The 19,613-nt window shown below is 55.3% G+C and overlaps 7 protein-coding genes across 7 annotated transcripts; 3 read left to right on the plus strand and 4 right to left on the minus strand.

Moving 5' to 3' along the window:
* Positions 1–344: 344 nt before the first annotated feature.
* CH63R_04235 (Mitochondrial import receptor subunit tom-40) lies at positions 345–1,515 on the minus strand (the record flags this gene model as incomplete). The annotated part of the gene is made up of 3 exons (XM_018299210.1): positions 345–452; positions 506–1,144; positions 1,207–1,515. The coding sequence occupies 3 exons, from the start codon at positions 1,513–1,515 to the stop codon at positions 345–347; spliced, it is 1,056 nt and encodes a 351-aa protein (XP_018160456.1).
* A 2,046-nt stretch (positions 1,516–3,561) lies between these two features.
* On the plus strand, positions 3,562–5,556 carry CH63R_04236 (6-phosphofructo-2-kinase; the record flags this gene model as incomplete). The annotated part of the gene is made up of 6 exons (XM_018299211.1): positions 3,562–3,896; positions 3,947–3,982; positions 4,031–4,298; positions 4,348–4,428; positions 4,480–5,082; positions 5,137–5,556. The coding sequence occupies 6 exons, from the start codon at positions 3,562–3,564 to the stop codon at positions 5,554–5,556; spliced, it is 1,743 nt and encodes a 580-aa protein (XP_018160457.1).
* Positions 5,557–6,256: 700 nt separating this feature from the next.
* Positions 6,257–8,939, minus strand: CH63R_04237 (Ubiquitin carboxyl-terminal hydrolase; the record flags this gene model as incomplete). Its single annotated transcript, XM_018299212.1, has 4 exons — positions 6,257–8,191; positions 8,246–8,620; positions 8,671–8,763; positions 8,859–8,939. The coding sequence occupies 4 exons, from the start codon at positions 8,937–8,939 to the stop codon at positions 6,257–6,259; spliced, it is 2,484 nt and encodes an 827-aa protein (XP_018160458.1).
* A 2,424-nt stretch (positions 8,940–11,363) lies between these two features.
* CH63R_04238 (Ribosomal L5P family protein) lies at positions 11,364–12,542 on the plus strand (the record flags this gene model as incomplete). The annotated part of the gene is made up of 3 exons (XM_018299213.1): positions 11,364–11,602; positions 11,676–12,375; positions 12,432–12,542. The coding sequence occupies 3 exons, from the start codon at positions 11,364–11,366 to the stop codon at positions 12,540–12,542; spliced, it is 1,050 nt and encodes a 349-aa protein (XP_018160459.1).
* A 320-nt stretch (positions 12,543–12,862) lies between these two features.
* On the minus strand, positions 12,863–13,507 carry CH63R_04239 (Hsp70-like protein; the record flags this gene model as incomplete). The annotated part of the gene is made up of 1 exon (XM_018299214.1): positions 12,863–13,507. One exon carries the CDS (start codon positions 13,505–13,507, stop codon positions 12,863–12,865), a length of 645 nt encoding a protein of 214 aa, XP_018160460.1.
* Positions 13,508–16,658: 3,151 nt separating this feature from the next.
* On the plus strand, positions 16,659–18,300 carry CH63R_04240 (actin; the record flags this gene model as incomplete). Its single annotated transcript, XM_018299215.1, has 6 exons — positions 16,659–16,665; positions 16,801–16,831; positions 16,981–17,036; positions 17,143–17,173; positions 17,240–18,011; positions 18,070–18,300. 6 exons carry the CDS (start codon positions 16,659–16,661, stop codon positions 18,298–18,300), a joined length of 1,128 nt encoding a protein of 375 aa, XP_018160461.1.
* A 450-nt stretch (positions 18,301–18,750) lies between these two features.
* Positions 18,751–19,509, minus strand: CH63R_04241 (RF-1 domain-containing protein; the record flags this gene model as incomplete). The annotated part of the gene is made up of 2 exons (XM_018299216.1): positions 18,751–19,128; positions 19,231–19,509. The coding sequence occupies 2 exons, from the start codon at positions 19,507–19,509 to the stop codon at positions 18,751–18,753; spliced, it is 657 nt and encodes a 218-aa protein (XP_018160462.1).
* Positions 19,510–19,613: the final 104 nt, after the last annotated feature.

A 19,613-nucleotide genomic window follows, 5' to 3' on the forward strand; every position in this document is an offset into this window, starting at 1 on the left:
CTTTGAATGTTGTGCTCTGGCAGAGCGTAATATACACAGTTTTTCTGACCGGCCGAGGAGAGAAGTCGAGTTTCAACGAACGAGAGGGCGACGAGCAGACCAAGAGGCAGAAAGGCTTCAAGGGGTTTGTGCGAAACTCGAATTTGTCGGGTCCATGCTGTCGAAGCTTGAAGTCGTGTGTACTAAGACAGCAGTATGAAAATGAGAACTTGCAGAAGAAAATCAAGTTCGTTGACGTCGTTTCTCGTCCTCGCCGGCAAAAAACAACCAATTATTGGGATCGATTAGGAGCGGAGCTTCGGTTCGGACTCGGCCAAAGACCAAGCCGTCCTCAAGTTTCGGGTTTAGAAGGGAATGTTGGGGGTGCCCTGAGCACCAAGAGCCTCCTGCTGCTCCTGGAGCTCCTCGCCGCCAGCCTCGATGGAGATAGCGACACCAATCTTTGCTTGTTGCTAAAAGGATGATATTAGGGCGGATACGCGAGGTCATGGTACACATAACTTACCGTGAAGTGGTCAACATCAGCAGCCAGGGTCATCATGACGGGGGCAGCAATGCGCTTCTCCAACAAGCAGCCGAGCTTGCCCCTAGAGTCGACCTGAGCACGGAAAGTAGACATTCTGAAGTCGTACTTGGCACCAATGGTAGTGATGCCCTCCTTCTGCATGCCGCCCATGAGGCCTGCGGCACTGGGAGCGATCGAAAGAGACAGGTCGACACCAGCCTGAACCTTTTCAGAGAGGCGTCTCCAGTACGATGTGTTCAAAGCTCCCTGAGCCTGAAGCTGAGCGGTGGCAACCCAGTCGTCGGACTTGTAGCGAGCGCAGTACGAAGTGGCAGTCTCGGGGCCCTGGGTCATGGCTTGACGCTGCCAAACCGTCTCGAGACCGAGGGCAAGTTTAGGGGTAACCGACTGGAGGTAGCTTCCGATGAAGATACCGGTGACACCGCCGTCGAGGCAAGAGGGGTTCAGCATCTTGAGGGAGGCCGTGAAGTCGTCTCCGGTGTATTCGTTCTCGAACTGGAGCATCTCCTGGCCACCACCAGCCTGAAACTGCGTTCTCGAGACGAGCTTGTCGGACCATCGGTAGTTGAATCGTGTAGAAAGCTGACCGTCGTTGTCCATGTTTCCTTGCATGAAAACCTTAGGATGTAATCAGCCAACGATGTTTGCGCCCCTACAAGCATCGGGAGGAGCCAACAAACCTTGTTCGTTCCGTACAGCGCGGCAAAGGTGTACGGGTTCAAACGTTCGCCAATCGCGAACTGGTGGGAGACCTGGAACAAGGGCGACATGCTGAAGGCCTTGGTAAGGTCGGCGCGAAGGCCAGTGAACATGTAGTTGGTGAGCAGGACATCGCGCTGAACCTCCCTGGTCAGGTTCTCGGTGGTGCCGGGGTTGGACAGGCCAAGCTTCGCCCTCCGTTCCGAGAAGGAGTTGATGGCATCTGACAGAGTGTTGGCGACGGGGTTGTTCAGGAGAACATTTTGGAGTTGTTCCAAGCTTGACGCCATTGTTACGATGGACGGCGCCGGCCGGGGTCGAGCAGAGCCGGGTATCTGTGAGGCAGGAAAAAGTCGAGAGGCCGACGAAGAGAGCGGGTACTCTGATTCAAGCAGGAATTCAATGGAGCTGCGGTTTCTCTGTGAACCGAATGTAGCTCGCGCAATGGGGGGTTATGGGCGTTTGGGGGGGAGGGGAGGTCGTCGGGTCGGAGGCGGTTGGTGATGGTTTGAGAGGTCTCGACTCGAATAAATTTCTTCTACCACGCTGATTACATTACGCAGCTGGAGGTCCTGCCGAGCACGAGCCACCAATGCCACGCTAAATCCAATGGGAACAACTGGCAGCCACAACTGGTTAACTATGGGTGGGGACTTTTCCTTGCAGCTCTGGGCAACGTCCTGCTCAATGACAGAATCATCACGTGATTAGTTCTCAGCAAAAAATCCTGTCGGTCCGAAGCTTAGCCGCGCCTTGACGTCGGGTCAAATTCCCGGCTACCTTTCCAGGATGAGTGAGAGACCCTTGCCCGCATCCGGTACGTTCCCTTGCCTCCACTCTACAGTGTTAGTCTTTGTATTTCCTCACCACCTAGGCAATCTCATACTGGGCGGCGAACTCCCTTCAACTCCCACCTTAGATATCCTCGGCTCCAGATTTACCGTTGATACCTTACTCTTTGAACAGAATCCTCGATTTACGCAACTCGGCGTTGCAATTTGGGTGCTATCTGCAGCCAGACTTGATCAGCACACGCTTTGGAACATCGGCGAAAAAGAGTCCCCCGGCAGTACACAATTCACGGCTCAAATCGGAACGGGGCAGCTCAGGCACCGGTGTCTTGACGGCGGTCACCAAAACCCTCAACACAACATCTCTGCGCGATTTTCCCTGGACCGCCAGTTTTTGCTGTGAGATAGTCGTATTCTCAGTGCATTTTGGGTTGCATCTTTTGCGAATCGCCAAACATACAACGACGACCTCATCACTCGAGCAGACAGTGCGTGCGTCATTGCCGTGTCTCCGCTATTCCCCTCCGTAGCGGCCCCTCCATCCGATCCAGAGGCCGTAGCTGCCTCGAAAGCAGTCCGTTCCCGGCTAGACCTCAAGTGCTATCCTCACACCGGCCACTGAGTCAACTCGGAAGGGCTCTCTATTGTCAACCGGCAGAATGGACACATTACTGTGAGTTCGTATTCTCTTCTTTCGGCCCGGGAAGAGGGGTCTCGCCATTCCACCAATCTCTGTCCTTCATCTCACCTTGGTCTTGAAGCTTGAGCGAGTGCTCTTTTCCCAGTATACTTTGTCGTCCAGGACAGCATGATGGCAGCACCTATGTATTGTTCCGTACTCGGAAAAGAGCTCCTTGGATCCAGTTTGCGACTCGCCGCCCACTTCACCGATCTCTGGTTGTCTGCTTTCCTTGTCATGGTTCATGGAGAATCCAAACATCTCCATAGGAAACCCTAGCTTCCCAGCTTTCGTCACAAGAGATATTGAGCACAAAACAGTAGCCCTGGGGCAACGCAATGTGACAAGGATCAATTGTCTTCCTGGCTGAAGACAAGGGACTGTCAGGCCGTATGAATGACTCTTGGTATCATGTGAGAGGTTGTGGTTGATTGTGGGAATCATCGTCAAAATTGCCAAGGAGTCGTCGAGCGGTAGGGGGGTCTGAGAGAGTTGAACGCATTGGAAAGCTCCACGTCACTATCGCCATCATTGATGGGCAAATCTCTGGACCGGCACCAAGCCCTGAAACACGCAGCCACGCCAGGCCTGGCTGCCCTCTGGTATTGACTGTTCACGAGACGGGTGGACCAAAAACACTTTGCTTGCAAGGGGCTGGAGCCTTCATACGTGAAGGCTCAAAGAGACAGCACGACATCGTCACAACAATCAAGGCGGGCGCTCCTTGTGCCTTCTTTCCTTCCTCCACTGATTAGACCTCCCTCCTTTCCTCTCAACTCTTCTCTCAACGCCTGTTGTGTTATTCCTCATCAATCTATCGAATCCCCCACCACCATTTGTCCCTCCGAGCATCTACTCGTTCGATCATGATGGCGAATACAGACGAGGGAAACCCGGGCATCGTGGAGGAGATCTCCCGGGCATCGAGAGGACTGGGAATCCCCTCTACCGTCCTGCAACCTCGGCCAGAACTTGTCCAGGAAGAAGGTATTGACATCATTTCTTTCAACAGCACCGCCGAGATCGCGGCCAACGCTCCCCGATACCGCCGCAAGAGCTCAACGTTCATCGATGGCATCCACGATGTTCCTGAAGACCAAGATATGGCGCCGGCCCAGCTTTACAGCACCATGTCCGGCCGCCTGTTTCACTCTGGCCGCATTGCCATTGTCATGGTTGGCCTTCCAGCTCGTGGCAAGACGTAAGCACGCACGCTTGGCTGGCTTGACATTTTGCTGACGACGTTCATAGTCACATTTGCGTGTCTCTGGCGCGTTACCTCGGCTGGTAAGACCTCTGATGTGTGTTTGGTATCATTTGACTCATTTCTTGTAGGTTGGGAGTCAAGACTCGCATTTTCCACCTTGGAGACTACCGTCGTGCCACAGTTGGCAAAGGCGGCATCGTTCCCGAAGACTACTTTTTCCCGGATGCGTCTCCTCAGTCAGTCATTCTTCGTCAGAAAATCCTGAAGAAATGCCGTGAGGACATCTACGCCTGGCTGAACCATGAGAATGGCCAGGTCGCCATCTACGATGCTGTCAACCCTACTGCCGCTGGTCGTCGCGCGCTTGCTAAAGAGCTCGCGAAGCATGACGTTCAGGTGAGAGGTGATCCGCCCCGGTTCCAGTTGCCTGTCTAACGTTTCACAGACACTCTTTATCGAGTCCTACGTCAATGATGAAGGTATCTTGCGTGAAAATGCCCGCAACGTCAAGATCTCGTCCCCCGACGTAAGTAACAAACTTCACAAGCTTTGGGGGACTCTTTACTGACAAGTACAGTTCGCCGGCATGGACCCCGATGAGGCCGCCAAGTTGTATCTGCGCCGCATTGACATGAAGATTCCCGTCTTCGAGACCATGGACGAGAAGGAGCTCAACTACATCAAGATGATCAATGCGGGCCAGAAGTTTTTCTACAACAACGTCTCCTTCGGCTACCTGTCTCACCGTATTGTTTTTTATCTCACGAACCTCCACATCAAGTCACGTACCACCTACTTTGTCCGCGCCGGCGTCACAACGGAGGAGGATTCGTACAAGGCTGATGCCCCTCTTTCCGAGGAAGGCATCGCGTATGCTGCCAGGATGTCCGAGATATTGTTGAAGCACCGCGAACAGGAGCGTGCCGCCCTCGTCGAGCGAGGTGGCCCTGACGTCCCCCTCCGCCCCCTGTCCGTCTGGACTTCCACTCGTTGCCGGACCGTTCAGACTGCCGACTATCTCAAGAAGAAGGGCTTCAAGGTTCGCCAGCGCTCGCAGATGAGCCAGATCAACCCTGGCGTCTGCGAGAAGATGTCGGAGCGTGCCATACGTCACCTTTACCCCGAGGAAGTCGAGAAGCACGAGCTTGACCCGTACCACCATAGATACCCGCGGGCTGAGGTGAGCAAACCAACTTGACTTGCTGCCGTCTTCCGACAAACTGACACTGCGTAGTCCTACCACGATCTCGCCGTTCGTCTAGAGCCCATCATTCTGGAGCTGGAGCGCGAGCAGAGCGATCTGCTTATCATCGCCCACGAATCAGTCCTCCGCGTCCTGTACGCCTATCTCATGCACTGCGCCACGATGGACATCCCGGTCCTCAAGTTTCCCCGCGACGAGATCATTGAGATCATTCCAGCCGCCTACCAGAACGAGGCCAAGCGTATTCACATCCCTGGCATCGACCCCAAGATCACACCCGGCTCGCCCGAGGATATCCACATCCCCGTACCCGGAAGCGGCCTTGCCAGCGGCAATCTGTCCCCCATGCCGGGTCTCTCGTCCCCTGCGGAACCCGCTGAGCGTCCTCCCGAAAAGGTCATTAACAAGGCCGCGGAGATGGTTGCCGACAGACAGAACGACGAGGACTAGGTCGACTGCTCGAAGGACTCAAATGTGGGTTTATTTTCTCTTTTCTTTACATTGCTCAATGAATGCGGGAGGGGCTTCCTCGACTGAATCGAACGGATGAAATCAGGCTCTCAGATATCATTGCTACAGATTAGGGTGATAGGGTCAGGGGGCTGGGGGAGGCACCGGAGGTGGAATGAATGGTTAATTTTGCTCCTACCGTGACACAACTTTCTCATGGGGGGGTTTTTTTTTTTGGCTCTGGCCCCGATGGGGACGCATTTCAGTCGAAGGAAAATATGGACGAGGAAGGGGTTTCGGCATCGACAACTCGTAACAAGAATCACACTCATGGGATAGGTCAGATAGCTCAACTTTTGACGAATGACGACCCAGTCATCACAGTATTATTAACCCAAACCCTCCGTCGCATAGGGATATCTCAAATTCCATTCGTGTTTTTTCATCCGTGGTATTCCCGTTTGTCTAAAAAATCCGTAAACGCCCATCCCCCACCCCGTATCTGTGCTACGCACAAACTGCGACATCTCGCACAGTCTTCTGTCCTGTACTTGAACGACTTCCAAGTTAAGCCCGCCCAAACTCCTCGCTTTACCATGGTAAAGACAAGCTCTCACCAATCCAACATGAAATGTACTTGCCAAACGCCAATGGCCCGTCTCTCTTGACCATCGTTCGCCTCTTTGTCGTCAACATGCGTCTACATGACCGCGCACTCCCGCTCCGGCTCCTCCCCACCCTTGCTCTTCTTCTTCTCCGTGGAGCGGTTCTTGGATTTACCTCGCCTATGTCCATGCTTATGGTGGTGTTCTGATGATCGCCTCTCCTTGAAATCTTTCGAGTCCTTTCTCTCCGGATCTGCAACCGGAGTTTGATCCGTATCTGCGTTCTCGACAAACTCCTCTTCGGTCACTGAATCGGGCACAGGGGCGCTGACGGAGGCCGCAAGCGCGTTGCTGCTCACGTTGCCGTTGGGGTCGCGCAGCGGCTCTTTGCTTTGCCGCATGAGTCCTCCGATTCGAGACATGGTGAGGCTGATGCGCCCTTCGCCCGCCTGACTCGTAGGCCTGCTCTTGTTCTTGCCTGTGAAAAGGGCTGCGGCGCGAGAAAGTCGTTGAGCCGTCGTTTCCTCGCCTGGTGTAACGGCAGGCGAGACGGCCTCTGGAGTGATTGCCGGAGTGCCCAGTGTCGAATCCGTGAAGTTGACGCTGCCACGACGGGAATCCTTGAACCCCAAGTATAGCTCGTCATCGCCAAAACTGATGCGGCTGGGCCTCTCCAGTTCTGACGAAAAGCGGATGCTTGGGGCTTTGGGCGGCGATATAGACGTGTTCTCAAAGTAGTCGCTCTTTGAGGATGACATTCCCGAATGGGTACCGTTGACGGGATTGGGCGTAACCGGCAAGTTGACGCTGACCTTGGACTCATTGTACGAAGGCGGCTCCGTCTCGGTCTCCTCCGTTGACGCAACCTCGACCATCGGCACTATCTGGTAAAATAGTAGGTACGGCATCTCGTCCTTCAGCGCCTGCTTGATGTCATCCACATATGTTACCCTGTTCTCGATGTCCAGGTCGTCGAACTTGACCCATTGCGCCTCTTCGTAGTCGGGAGGCGGATCGAGTTCGTGCCGCCTGTTGTCGGTAAGAAGCTTAGGGGCGACTCTCGCGAATGAGATGTAGTGTCCGCTGTACAGCGAGTCACCACGATGGCAGACTACGGACTGAAGCACCAGTTTGTACTCCATGCTGAAGCCACTGGGGTCCTCTTGGAGCTGTGTCTCCTCCCCGAGCATGAACTGTGGCAGTCTCAAGCTGTCGGGGATATCGATGAACGTGTTCTGACGCTGCGGGATGCCGGAGTTCGTCATCATATACCGCTTGAGGCAAATACCGACTACAGGTCGCTGGTTGAAGTTCATGGCAACATCCATGTCGTTCTTGGGCTCCTTGTTTCCAGCAGCATGCCAAGGAATCAGCTTAAAAAACTGCCAGGCGGGGATCGTCACAGCCTTAACCACGGTAGAGCTCGTCCGCCGTGCCTTTTCCAGCATGCTTGATGTGTCGGAGTCTTTGGCTTGATCCTTGTCTTCCAGCACAACCCGCTGGATAACACTAGTTGAGCGGTGCCTGGGAGTCGGCCGCGAAGGGCCACTAGGCGACTCAGGAGCGCCATTTGATGGCTGCGAGGCTGTCCACTGGCGTTCAAGCACCGGGGACAGCGGAAGGGGTGACGCGCTCAGGGTATCTGTAGCCTCCGACTCCTGCCCGTCCTCTCTGGTGACCAGCCGTACGGTGTCCTTGCTCGAAAGTGACCTCTCCAACTCTTTCTTCTCTTCGTGGCTGTCTCTCAGCACATCCACCTGTGTATTGAAATATTCCTCTAAGCAGTCCTCGAGTCTGATCCCCTTGCCTTCGGGGTCGGGAGGCACTGCCAAGTTCAAAAGTCGTTCGTAGACTAGCTTGTGATCGTCTTTGTCATTCTTTCCTTGGTGGAAGAGGTCGACTTGTAGTTGCAACAGGGGTAGTTGGAGGGTTTCGGTAACGAACGCGAAGGCTTCGGAGGTGTCCTGCTGTTCTAGCAGCTTGGCGTCGCTCCAACCACAGTCTGCGAGTGCATCTTGAATCAATTTCGTCTGAACCAGTTAGTGAAGGGTAGGTATTTCTTTTGCGGGGGGGTTCCGACTTACCATGTCTGTGTGGATCATCTTTCCGCTTCTGAGCATGTTCACCCACAACCGAAGGAGCGTGACCAGTCTGCGCCTTGGTTCGTCGGTAAATTCGTTCTTTAGCATGCATTCGAAGGCGTCCAGCTTCGCAAACATGGCGAAGAGTAGGGAGTCGAGATAGCAAGTGACATTGCCCCTATTCTCCGCGCCAACCATTTCGACTTGCGGGTTGTAGTGTGTGATCTTCCCGGCCATTGCCTTGCATTGCAGCTGGATAAATTCAACCGTCTTGTCGACATCGCCTTCGGCGAATTTGCTGTTCAGGGAGTCGCGAATGTGCTCTGCAGATACATCGGTGATGTTGGACTCGGCAAGGAGGCGTGTGATGTCTTCGACCTGTCGCGCAGTCAGTCTCATGCAATCTTGACGGGTTGCGCACTCGGTACCTTTGCCGTCTCCTTCTCTCTGACCTCGTCGTCGCTCGGTGGCCGGTCGCTCTTGAATAGCGCTCGGAAAGCCTCGGCAGAGAGTGGTCGGTTCTGGTACCAGGAAACACAGAGTTAGCGTTTGGTGTCGCCGCGAGAATACTCTACATGGAAGGAATCGGCGATCTTTCGCAGAACCGGGGTCTCACCTTGTGTCCTGGCTCTGACGACTTGCTTCTGCGGTGAGTGCCATTCCTGTCCCGCAGGCTAAGAAACTTCTTGCCCTTCATGTTTGCAAATCTTCTGCTTCGTCGTGAGAAGCCAATGTGGCTAGTTGATGGTGCTTGGGGCCCGAGAGGCTACTCGAGAAAAGAAATCACCTCAGCGGTCAAGAGTCATAGCCAAATCGCAGTCGCACTCCCATCGGCCAGCAAATTGGGAGTGGAGAGCAAGTTCAGCGAAGGTGAAGAATGCACCAAATGTGAGCGAGGTATGGAGGGGTTCTGGCGCGTCTCGGCGGGGCAGATTTTCGCAGTCGCAAAAGACGGGGCTGGGGTGACTGAGTCTGGACCTTTCAACTTTTCGAAGTCGGTCCAGGGGGCCCAGGCAGCCGGCGGCTTAAAACCGATAGTTCGGTTGCAAGCTGGTGACGGTCGATGTTTGACAGTTAAGATAATGTGTTGTTCGGTTTCGCAAGACGCCAGGGGAAAAAGGGCGGAAGTAGAGAGACGGTCTTTGCCAGTGGTAAAATCCAATACACGGGAGGGGAGACAGCTGAAGCAATTAACGAGTTGCTCAACTGGCTCCTGGTGCCAGCGAGCAGCAGCAAGGGTGTCTGTCAAAAGGTCGGCTTCGTGGATCTCTGGCTGGAAATTCGGGGTCCAGTGTACAAAAAAGTACGGAGTACCTAGTAGACAACTCTGGCAGCGTCCGTACCTAGAAAAGGTGGGGAGATTCGGGTCGTAAGGTACCGATGTGGCAAAGATTGGGTGTGTTGTACTTCGTGGTCCCTAGAAAGTGGTTTTGCTGGGGTGCACTCGGTGTTCCATGCGGACTTGCTATTCATCAGTTGACTTCGGTGTCTGGGAGCGCCTTGCCGTTGGGCTGGCGGCGGCGGCAAGGCGGACTTTTGGACGTGTGGGGCTTTCACGACCCGACACCTTGTCCTTCGTTGTCTCGTTGTCTCGTTGTCGAGGATGACCGTGACCCCGAGCTTACTTGGCTTTGCTAAGGCTCTGTGGCCTTGATCTTGGCGCAAAAGAGGTGTGAGAGAGAAGCCAGAATGTTCTTTCCATCGGGGTTGGCTGCCACATCTCTTACATATGGCCAGCCGGCCGACCCTCCAGATGATTGAGTAAAAGTTGCCTGCCCCGACATCCATCGTCCACGCAAGGTGACATACGTAAGGCCCTTCCATCGTGAAGGAACATCCGAATTGGACCAGGCCTCCCGATTTCCGGAGATGAAAGTGGCAAGTCACCCATTGCATCAACTAGAGGTCATTCGCCCCCCCTCTTCTCTAACATTGAACAATGATTGGGACTCTTGGCCTTGAGGATAGCAAGCATTCTAGGCTGTACGTGACTCTTCCCAAGACTCGCCCCTTGTTTCGAGGTGCTTTTCAAAAATGGCCCGGATGATACCTTCTGCCACACATCCCGCGCACATCCGACATCATGTCTTGCGGCTCCATGGCCCATGGTCTGGGTTTCGTGGGACTCGCCCTTCGGTCTGTGGTGTTGTTCAGACATCCACATCAGACTTTAGCCAAGAACAGACGAAGAACCGAAATAGAACAGAGCGTATGAGGACGCCTCTTATCATAGCTCTCAAGGCTCAACTTTATTTTAGCAGCAACTTCACGCGCCCACGCTCAACCACCGTGCCACTGACATGTCATACATAAACCCGACTTACCCGCTTGACTAACCATGGACGAGACGGCATGTCGATTTCTGTAATTCCTAGATCCATGTCGAACGTTGATGTGACAGCGACACTAAGCTCCAATCCGAAGATGTGCGCTCGCGTAAACCGAACACGTTCGCATTCGCGTCCATCTTTAGCGCAACTAGGCGACCTGCATAGTAACGCGCCCGCTGCCGCCCATCGAGATGGACAATGCCCATCTTTTCCATTCGAGCCGTGCCATGTTTGCCTATTCATGCCACGAAGTGCTGCTGATGGTCCCCCCTCTTGTTAGCTCGACCGGAAGACAAGCTCCAAGATCTGCACACGTACGCGCTCGCTGACCCATCGAGCTGGTGACTGAATTTCAGCTGGGGCCAAATGACTGCTACGTAATCGAGCGGCGTGTGTGATTTACCCGCTCTAAGAGGATGGATCTTCGGTGCCTCGCAGGATTCGGGGGAGGGTGATGGAAGAGTCGGACGGCGGACTAGTTCCCGATGACGACAGACACCACCCCTTACCCAGTAACCGACCTCGATGGCCCGAAAGTCCGGGGAGTCCACTCGAGTTGGATGCCGCTGCCACGTTCGCTGCGCCCCGTGTCTTTTTGCCTGGAAAGACAGGCTATAATTGCACCTGGGTAGCCAAAGCCACATTGTCCGGGAAGAGATATCCACTTTATTGAAACACCAGCCACACGTGGCACGGGCCGACCTGAACATTTCGAGATTGAAATTTCGGGCATCGCGACTGACCCTTACAGACAGTCGTGTTGAGTTGCGTGACAGTTGAGACGACTAGCCATGACCACTCTACGGGAAACCTCCCGAATAACTCGGGCTATCTGCAGGCAGCGCTCGCCGTGGCAATTGACTCCTCTTGTCGCCCATCGATGCGCATCCACCAGTGCCGCGAAGGCTGAGCTGTCCGACCTTGAGCGCGGCTCGTCCCTAGCCGCGCCGGGTCCCGACGATGCTGCCGTGCAAGCTTTCAACACGGCGAAGCGTACATCCGAAAGACCGCAGCAGCTTCCCGGAAACAGGTACTTTCTCCAGACACTCTGGTACGGAGGGGACGAGTGGGGGGGAGCATATAGCTAACACATGAGGCGACAGATACCAGTACCACCCCCCCAAGTTCGATAGAGGCCCTCTGCACCCGATTCAATCACCGCCTTCCACCGACCCCACGGCAAGAGATTTCGTCCCCGGACCGTTCAACATCCCGCGCCTGCGCCAAACCTACGATGCGGCCGTCGCCTCCGACCTCCTCACACTCACCTACCTCCACAAGCCCCCCGGAACACCAGAACGCGAGGTGCGGGAGCGGTTAAGGGCGTGGGATGACTCCTCGCCGTACAACAAGAACCGTCCCCTCCGTGGCCCCAGAGGTGGAAGCAAGCTCGACGTGCTGGAGAAGAACATTGACTGGCGCCGCATCCCCGAGATTAAGGCCGTCTCGCTGCACGCCTTCATGCCCGCCTCGGCCAAGGTGCCCGGAATGCTGCAGGTCGCCCGCTCTGTCATTCAGTCCATCAGCGGCAACTGCCCTGAAGTCACCAAAACCAAGAACAACGTAGTTCAGTGGAAGATCCGCGAGGGCGACAAGTCCGGTGTCAAGACGACCATGTACGGCTACCAGGCGCACGAGTTCCTCGACAAGTTGATCAACATCGTCCTGCCCAAGATCAAGGACTGGCCGGGTGTCAACGCTAGTACAGGTGATGGTAACGGTGGCCTGGCCTTCGGCCTGAAGGCCGATGACCTGGCTTGGTTTCCCGAGCTCCAGATCAACTACGACATGTACCCTGCCAAGGTGAGACGGCTCATCTGCCCGCGTCGCGGAACGATTATGCTAACGAATCTTTGCAGCTCCTTCCAGGCTGCCATATTTTCATCCAGACCACTGCGACATCGAATCGCCAGGCCAGGCTCCTACTTCAGTCTCTTGGCCTTCCCTTTTACGGAAAGTTCAAGGATTAAACGGGGTCATGTGCAGAAGTGCGGAAGAAGAGTGGATGTTCTGTATTGTACGATATCAAAATATTAGAAAGCCTGTATATGAATGTACCAACAGATACGGTCACTCTCAAAGCCGTCTTAAGACGCATACGACACGTCTTGCGGTCCCCCCCCCTTTTTCTGGTAACAATTCGTCTAATCCCGTAATCTCAATTTCTCTTGGCCGTCCTGTACGTCGAATAATCTCATGCCGTACCGCCTGCCCGAACGCCGTTCATGCAAAGTCCTGTGCCAAAATAAAGCCTCCCGTTCCCTTTCTCCCCATCGGTCCTTTTTCTTCCTCATGCCGTCGTGATCTTTGCCTTGAGTTCGTTCATGACCTCATCAACGTTGTCCATGTTCTCGGCATCGACCTTGCCGGAGCGAATGCCCTTCTTCTCCAGCTCGTCCGTGAGGACGTTCATGGCGGGCTGATAGTTCCGTACAGCGGAGCTGAGGGCGTAGATGGCCTTCCTTCGCACGGCCTCCTTCTCGCCGTCCTTGATCGCCAGCGTCAGTAGCGGCGGGATGCCGCCAACGGCCAACAGGCGCTCCTGGCTGGGCTGGTTGTTCTGCACGGCGGTGCCGACGCACCAGGCGGCCATGCGGCGTATCTCGTCCTCCTCGTGGTCGAGACAGCCGAGCAGCGGGGTCCAGAGGGACAGCTTGGCGATGTTGTTAGCGTTGTCGAGGTTCTCGATGAGCTGCTCAAAGTTGTCAAAGGCGATGAGCTTGTTCTCGAGCGTTATCTCCGGGTCCGCCGAAGTGATGGCCTCCATGGAGAGCTTCATCAACTCGGCGTCGCTGGGACCGCTGCCGAAGAGGGCGGCGATGGCTTCGGGGTTGAGGTTGCTAGCAGGGGCGGCTGCAGGGGCTGCCTCGCCGTTTTGGCTTGCTGAGCCGTTCTCAATGCTCCATTTGAGGAGGTCGTTGAGGTTCTTGTCCATGATCTAGGATGTGATGAGTATGGTGTTGATGTGAATTGGAAGTTTTTTCTTCAACGGTATTGAGTTCGTTGGTAATAATGAGTGACAGTGTTGCTAAGCTGAGATGATAATCTCGACGTAAACAATGCGGGTGTTGTTTGATTTGGTACTTTTCCAGTCCGTCATTCACTGTCACTTTGAATCTCATCAACACCAAAAAAGTTCTCCATCATTCACTGCCTATCCACAGCGCTGACTGGCTACACTGATTTGCTACCCTTTTCTGGAACCTTCAAGAAGCCTGCCAGTACTCGAAACAGTTTAGCGCCCATCTCACGTGAGAGCCCTGATCAGGGCCAGCTCAATGCACGTTTATGCAGCTCGAGGTTGAAACTTGGGTAGTGACGAGCCGTCTTGTCTGCCCAACAATGGGATCGTCGAATGGTCTCTGAGTTGGCAAACTGTCGGCCAGTTGAAATTGGTTTTGAATTGGAGCCCTTGAGGCTTGAGGGACACGCGGGAGTCTCGGTCTCTTTCGAGGGATGAACGAGGAAATGGTGATTGCCCCCCCAGGTGGCTGGTGAAGAACCAAAAAAAAGTTCCCAGCTGCCCCACCATCGGAATGAGTTGCCCCTCATTGCCGCTTTAAACATCCTTTACGGGCAGAGCTTCCTTGAGCTGCGCTTGTAGCAAGTGACTAATTACGACGCTGAGCTGAATAGTCCCCGAGCGATGAAGTCACTCGGGTCAGAGCCAGAAGCTTGACAGGCCGCAGCTCACACGAGTTGCTGCACCGATCAATCGTCAGTCATAGGCAGATTAGGATTCCTTCAGCCTTGTGTCTTCGTCCGAAATAGGAGACAAAACCACTCCCTGGTCGTTCATTCCAATCATGCATGCCTTAGAGGCCGCAACAATCAAGCATAGCGTCCCTGTCGTCGCCGCACGTAGACCGTAGATAGCAGGTTGACACGTTGCTATGCGCAGTAGTGCTCTATCCGATCTGTGCCAGAGTGCCCCGATCAACGGAGACACCGCCCGGCAACCCGGAGCTCAGCCACACTGGAAACGTAGCACAGCATGGTCGACCACGGTCGTTTCTTGTTGGGATTCCCACACGAAAAGAACAGCGGCACACACTTGTAGACGCGCACTCGCTATGTAGACGAGAGCGAGCTTGCTTGTGAGCGAGGATGCAAGGCATGAAGCAATATGCAAGTCTAGCATCCGAGAATCCCATGTCCGAATCGATCCCTAGAACCCTGGGCATCGTTCCCGCAAAAGGCGGCCATACGCGGGTACGCAATTTGGATCATCAGAGCCGCGACCCATTCAGGAGAGTACGGCCCTTGCATGAGACAGACCCTCTGCCGCTGGCGGCGGCGGCGGCGACAACTTCGTCTTCGTCGGCGTTTCTATACAGCAGGTAGGCAGGCAGGCACCTGAACTGCTTATATCCGTGTGTTGTGCCACCGTGTCGGTCGTCGCCTTGCCTCTGCAAAAGCCGCACAGGCGGCTCGATGGCAGACTGGCGACGTATTGCAGACCACAATAGATCATGCCTGCTTGGCATCCTCGCCCATGCTTTTGTTGCTGACGGAACGAGATGACGTACGACTCGCGGACGGATGAGCGGGAAGGGGGCCTTTGGGCATGTGGTTTTTGGCTGGCGCAAACCCGCCCGCCCGCCACCATCAAGCATGAACACTAGAATTAAGCGGCCGCGGCGGAAATCGTGTTGAGAGTCTCACGTGGGTGTCGAGTCGAGGAGCAGCCCCCGTTCCACAGTCCCGGATGAGACGAGATGGATTGGCGATACTGTGTGCGGCCAGCCTGCCTACCTACCACCTCTGCTCCTGCTGGCCGGTGAGATGGTCTTGGCCAAGCTGTTCCCATGCTCCCATGCTCTCTCGCCTGGGTCAACCTTGTCTTTTCATTAGGTGGTAGCGTGCGTGCAGGTGGTTGATGTGGGGATCCCATGAAGATAATAGAGCCGATACAGTTCTTAACATGACAAGCGCACTGTCTCGACAGTGGCTTGGCTCCATTAGTCAGTGGACGCGGCCATGAAGGTGCCTCTGTCACCATCGGTTTCAAGCTGCCTAGAGAGAGCAGACTGACCACGAGATGGTGACGAATACGTGTTGCCGCCAGTAGATTAGGTGGTTGCCTGTTGGTCTGAAGCGGTGATTGCGACGCAGCGGGCTCAAGGGGGGAGGGGCTCGAGTCCACGATTGACGTTTCTCAATTTACCCAGCAAAGGGAACAGACATAAGAACCCGGAGGCGGTCCCATGCAGGTCTGAACACGATAGTCTCAAGAGCTCAGTCCTGCGATCTAGGGTCGAAGAAGCAATTCCCGCCAGTGCAATTCGACAAATTCGATACCTACCTTAGGTAGTATCCGTACTCGAGCCAACTCGACTTGGCTGTGCTTCCTTCCCCAGCCACCAGAAAGCCAGCGACCCAGCCTGTTGAAGGCGAAGACGACGATACCCCGTGCATCACGCATCGGTTCACCAAGATCTGAGGTACCTTTCCCCCCTCGCCCATGTCAAATCCCAGTCAATCACAGAGCGCAAAAGTGAGCGAAAGTGCGTTCCCTCCCGTACCCCACCACACTACTTGCCAGACCCAAGAGGTGAGGTGGGCGAGCAAAAGCACAGGCCCCCGAGCTCATTGGGTGGACGAGAGACAAGACTCGAGAGATTGCTAAAGCGGCCACTCCTTCCCCCGGGCACGCTGCCACTCTGTGCCACCTGTTCCACGCTCCTACCTACCCATCTTTGTCCGCCGCAGCCATTTGCTCACCCACAAGTCGGGTTAGGTCTGCTTCTGACATCGAAACCTGGCCCGCCAGCAGCAAAGCAGCAGCCAACGAAACGCCGAGGAGCGGCAGCCAGCGCTCACCGCACACTGTGCCTGCCATTTCCACTCTTCTCCTTCTTCCCCCCTCCTCCACCCAAAATCGACTACCTCTCATCTTCCCGTAACCTTTCCCACTTCCGACCTCATCACCCATCGACGTGCTCTCTCCAAGTTCTTTGCCATCCGCTCAGGACTTTTGCCAGTTCCATCTCGCTCCTACGATTCCGGAATCGAGTGAGCTGTCTTCATTTCCCTCTACAAACCCTCTCTATTTTCACAGTCCTCACCCACCACCCTAATTCAAAATGGAAGGTACGTGACGCCATCTCTGTCAACAACTCTTCCCGGCTCGACGCTGCCACGTCTCCGCCGCCCGCCGTCGCGATGCTCGGCATCCATCGACTCGCGTCTTGTTTTGTCTTCGATCGCTAACGTCCGTTTCTGCAGAGGAGGTTGCCGCCCTCGTTATCGACAATGGGTAAGCTTTCCCCGCCGTCTCACCGACCATTTCCGCCTCTTGGGCCTCGAAGGGATCTGGCCAGCCTTCAGCCCTCACGACCACCCATTGGCACATGATCCATCGATCACGCATCCCCTACAATGAGTTTGGTTCTGACTTGAGTCCAGTTCGGGAATGTGCAAGGCCGGTTTCGCCGGTGACGATGCGCCCAGAGCTGTCTTCCGTAAGCCCCCCTCACCCGCACCCGCAGACCGCAATCTTCACCCCCTTCAGGGGCATCGAGATTCGGTCAAAGACAATCGGTATTGTCGATTCTAACCAGCTCTCAGCCTCCATTGTCGGTCGCCCCCGTCACCATGGGTAGGTTCCAATCCTCGCTGCGGCATTTCCCCTGCCCGCCGCTGCCTCGACCTAACACATGAATAGTATCATGATCGGTATGGGCCAGAAGGACTCCTACGTCGGTGATGAGGCACAGTCGAAGCGTGGTATCCTGACGCTCCGCTACCCCATCGAGCACGGTGTCGTCACCAACTGGGATGACATGGAGAAGATTTGGCACCACACCTTCTACAACGAGCTCCGTGTCGCCCCCGAGGAGCACCCCGTCCTTCTGACTGAGGCCCCCATCAACCCCAAGTCCAACAGAGAGAAGATGACCCAGATCGTCTTCGAGACCTTCAACGCCCCCGCGTTCTACGTCTCCATCCAGGCCGTCCTGTCTCTGTACGCCTCCGGTCGTACCACCGGTATCGTCCTCGACTCCGGTGACGGTGTCACCCACGTCGTCCCTATTTACGAGGGTTTCGCCCTTCCCCAGGCCATTGCCCGTGTCGACATGGCCGGTCGTGACTTGACCGACTACCTGATGAAGATCCTTGCCGAGCGCGGCTACAGCTTCTCCACCACCGCCGAGCGTGAAATCGTTCGTGACATCAAGGAGAAGCTCTGCTACGTCGCCCTTGACTTCGAGCAGGAGCTCCAGACCGCTTCCCAGTCCTCCAGCTTGGAGAAGTCCTACGAGCTTCCCGACGGCCAGGTCATCACCATCGGCAACGAGCGTTTCCGTGCCCCCGAGGCTCTCTTCGCTCCTTCCGTCCTGGGTCTTGAGAGCGGTGGTATCCACGTTACCGTCTTCAACTCCATCATGAAGTCCGACGTCGACGTCCGTAAGGACCTGTACGGCAACATTGTCATGGTACGTTTTTTCCACATCCTTAGACAAGGAAGACCAGCCCCTAATAGTCGCTTTTCAGTCTGGTGGTACCACCATGTACCCCGGTCTTTCCGACCGTATGCAGAAGGAGATCACTTCCCTTGCTCCTTCTTCCATGAAGGTCAAGATCATTGCTCCCCCCGAGCGCAAGTACTCCGTCTGGATTGGTGGTTCCATCTTGGCCTCCCTGTCTACTTTCCAGCAGATGTGGATCTCCAAGCAGGAGTACGACGAGAGCGGTCCCTCCATTGTCCACCGCAAGTGCTTCTAAGGTAACTAGTGTGACATCCGTAGAGTTGTGGGTTTCATCGCGTACTAATCTGTCTGCAGCGACTTACTTCCCGAACCACATCCTCGCCCTTCCGAAAGCACATCGATCCCAAAGAGCTCACGACCGGTGCAAGGTCCCTTCGGCGTTGCATGTATCGCGGTCAGGTCTCATATTGGCGAAAAGTTGTTGACATGGTCAAGAAGTTTGGTTCGACCCTTATCCCGAAAGATTTGGTCCTTGTTTTGTAGCAGGGTGCGCGTGGGCGCGTATAGGGGCGGACACGTCTGCAGCTGAGGTCGATCATACAATACACTTTGCTTACTGTTCCCGAGTTTCGCACATCCGGTATTATTGTGATGTTTTCATTTTCACGATAATGATTTTAGCCAGGAGTAGAGATGAATCAGTTTATTCTCCAGATGATCTACTATGTTATGATGCTATGCGATGTTACAGTCTTGTGCTTTGCACATCTGGGCTGACGGCCGATGAAAGTGAGGATGGTTCAGCAGCGGTCGGTGCGCTGTTCGTCTGGTCCTCAGCATGTTGCTCTCGGATCTCCACCTCGGCCGTTTCGCCCTGTGCCTTTTCTTCCTCCAGCTGGCGGTACTTTCTCTTGCTCTTTTTCGAGGCGCTCGCTGCCTTCTTCCGCTTCACCTCGCCTACTATTGCAGAACGACTCTGCTCTCCGTTCTGCAGGTCGTCAATCTTTTGCGCCAGGATCTCGCGGGCAATCTTGCGGTTCTGGGTTCGGGAGCGGGTGGCCTGGGACTTGACGACGATGCCTGTGGGGATGTGTTTGAGCTGCACGGCCGAGCTCGTCTTGTTCTATAGGGTGGAGGGGCAGACAAGCTAGTCAGTCATGCGGATTCAAGCACTGCTTGGATAGAGCTCCAAGCCGCGCGGGGGCAAAGCCGGAGGGAGTCTTACAATCTTTTGGCCACCCGGCCCACTGCCCTTGAGGTAGGACTCCTCGATGTCCGAGTCTGGGGGCGGTCTGGGCCTGGGTGGCATCTCGTGCTTCTTCAACGCCGCGGAGGGGGATGCGCTGAAGAAAGCGACGAGGGGCAGGCGATAACGATGCTGCGGCGCCGGCCTCGCCGTGACGCTGCGGCAGCGCATGAGGGCATTGGCGCCCACGGTAGAGGCTGCAGCTCCAGCTCGGTGGGCGAGGCGGGTCAGAAGGGGTAGCGATAGAGGGGGAGGCATCGCGTGCACCGGGCCATTGTCCGTGGGAGATGGGACTGAGGTTTCGAGAGAGTCCGTTTGGCTGGTGTTCACAGCGTTGGGGAGGTGTCGTGCTTGATGCCAGC

Source organism: Colletotrichum higginsianum, chromosome 3 (assembly GCF_001672515.1).
Source record: "Colletotrichum higginsianum IMI 349063 chromosome 3, whole genome shotgun sequence".
Classification (NCBI taxonomy): Eukaryota; Fungi; Ascomycota; class Sordariomycetes; order Glomerellales; family Glomerellaceae; genus Colletotrichum; species Colletotrichum higginsianum.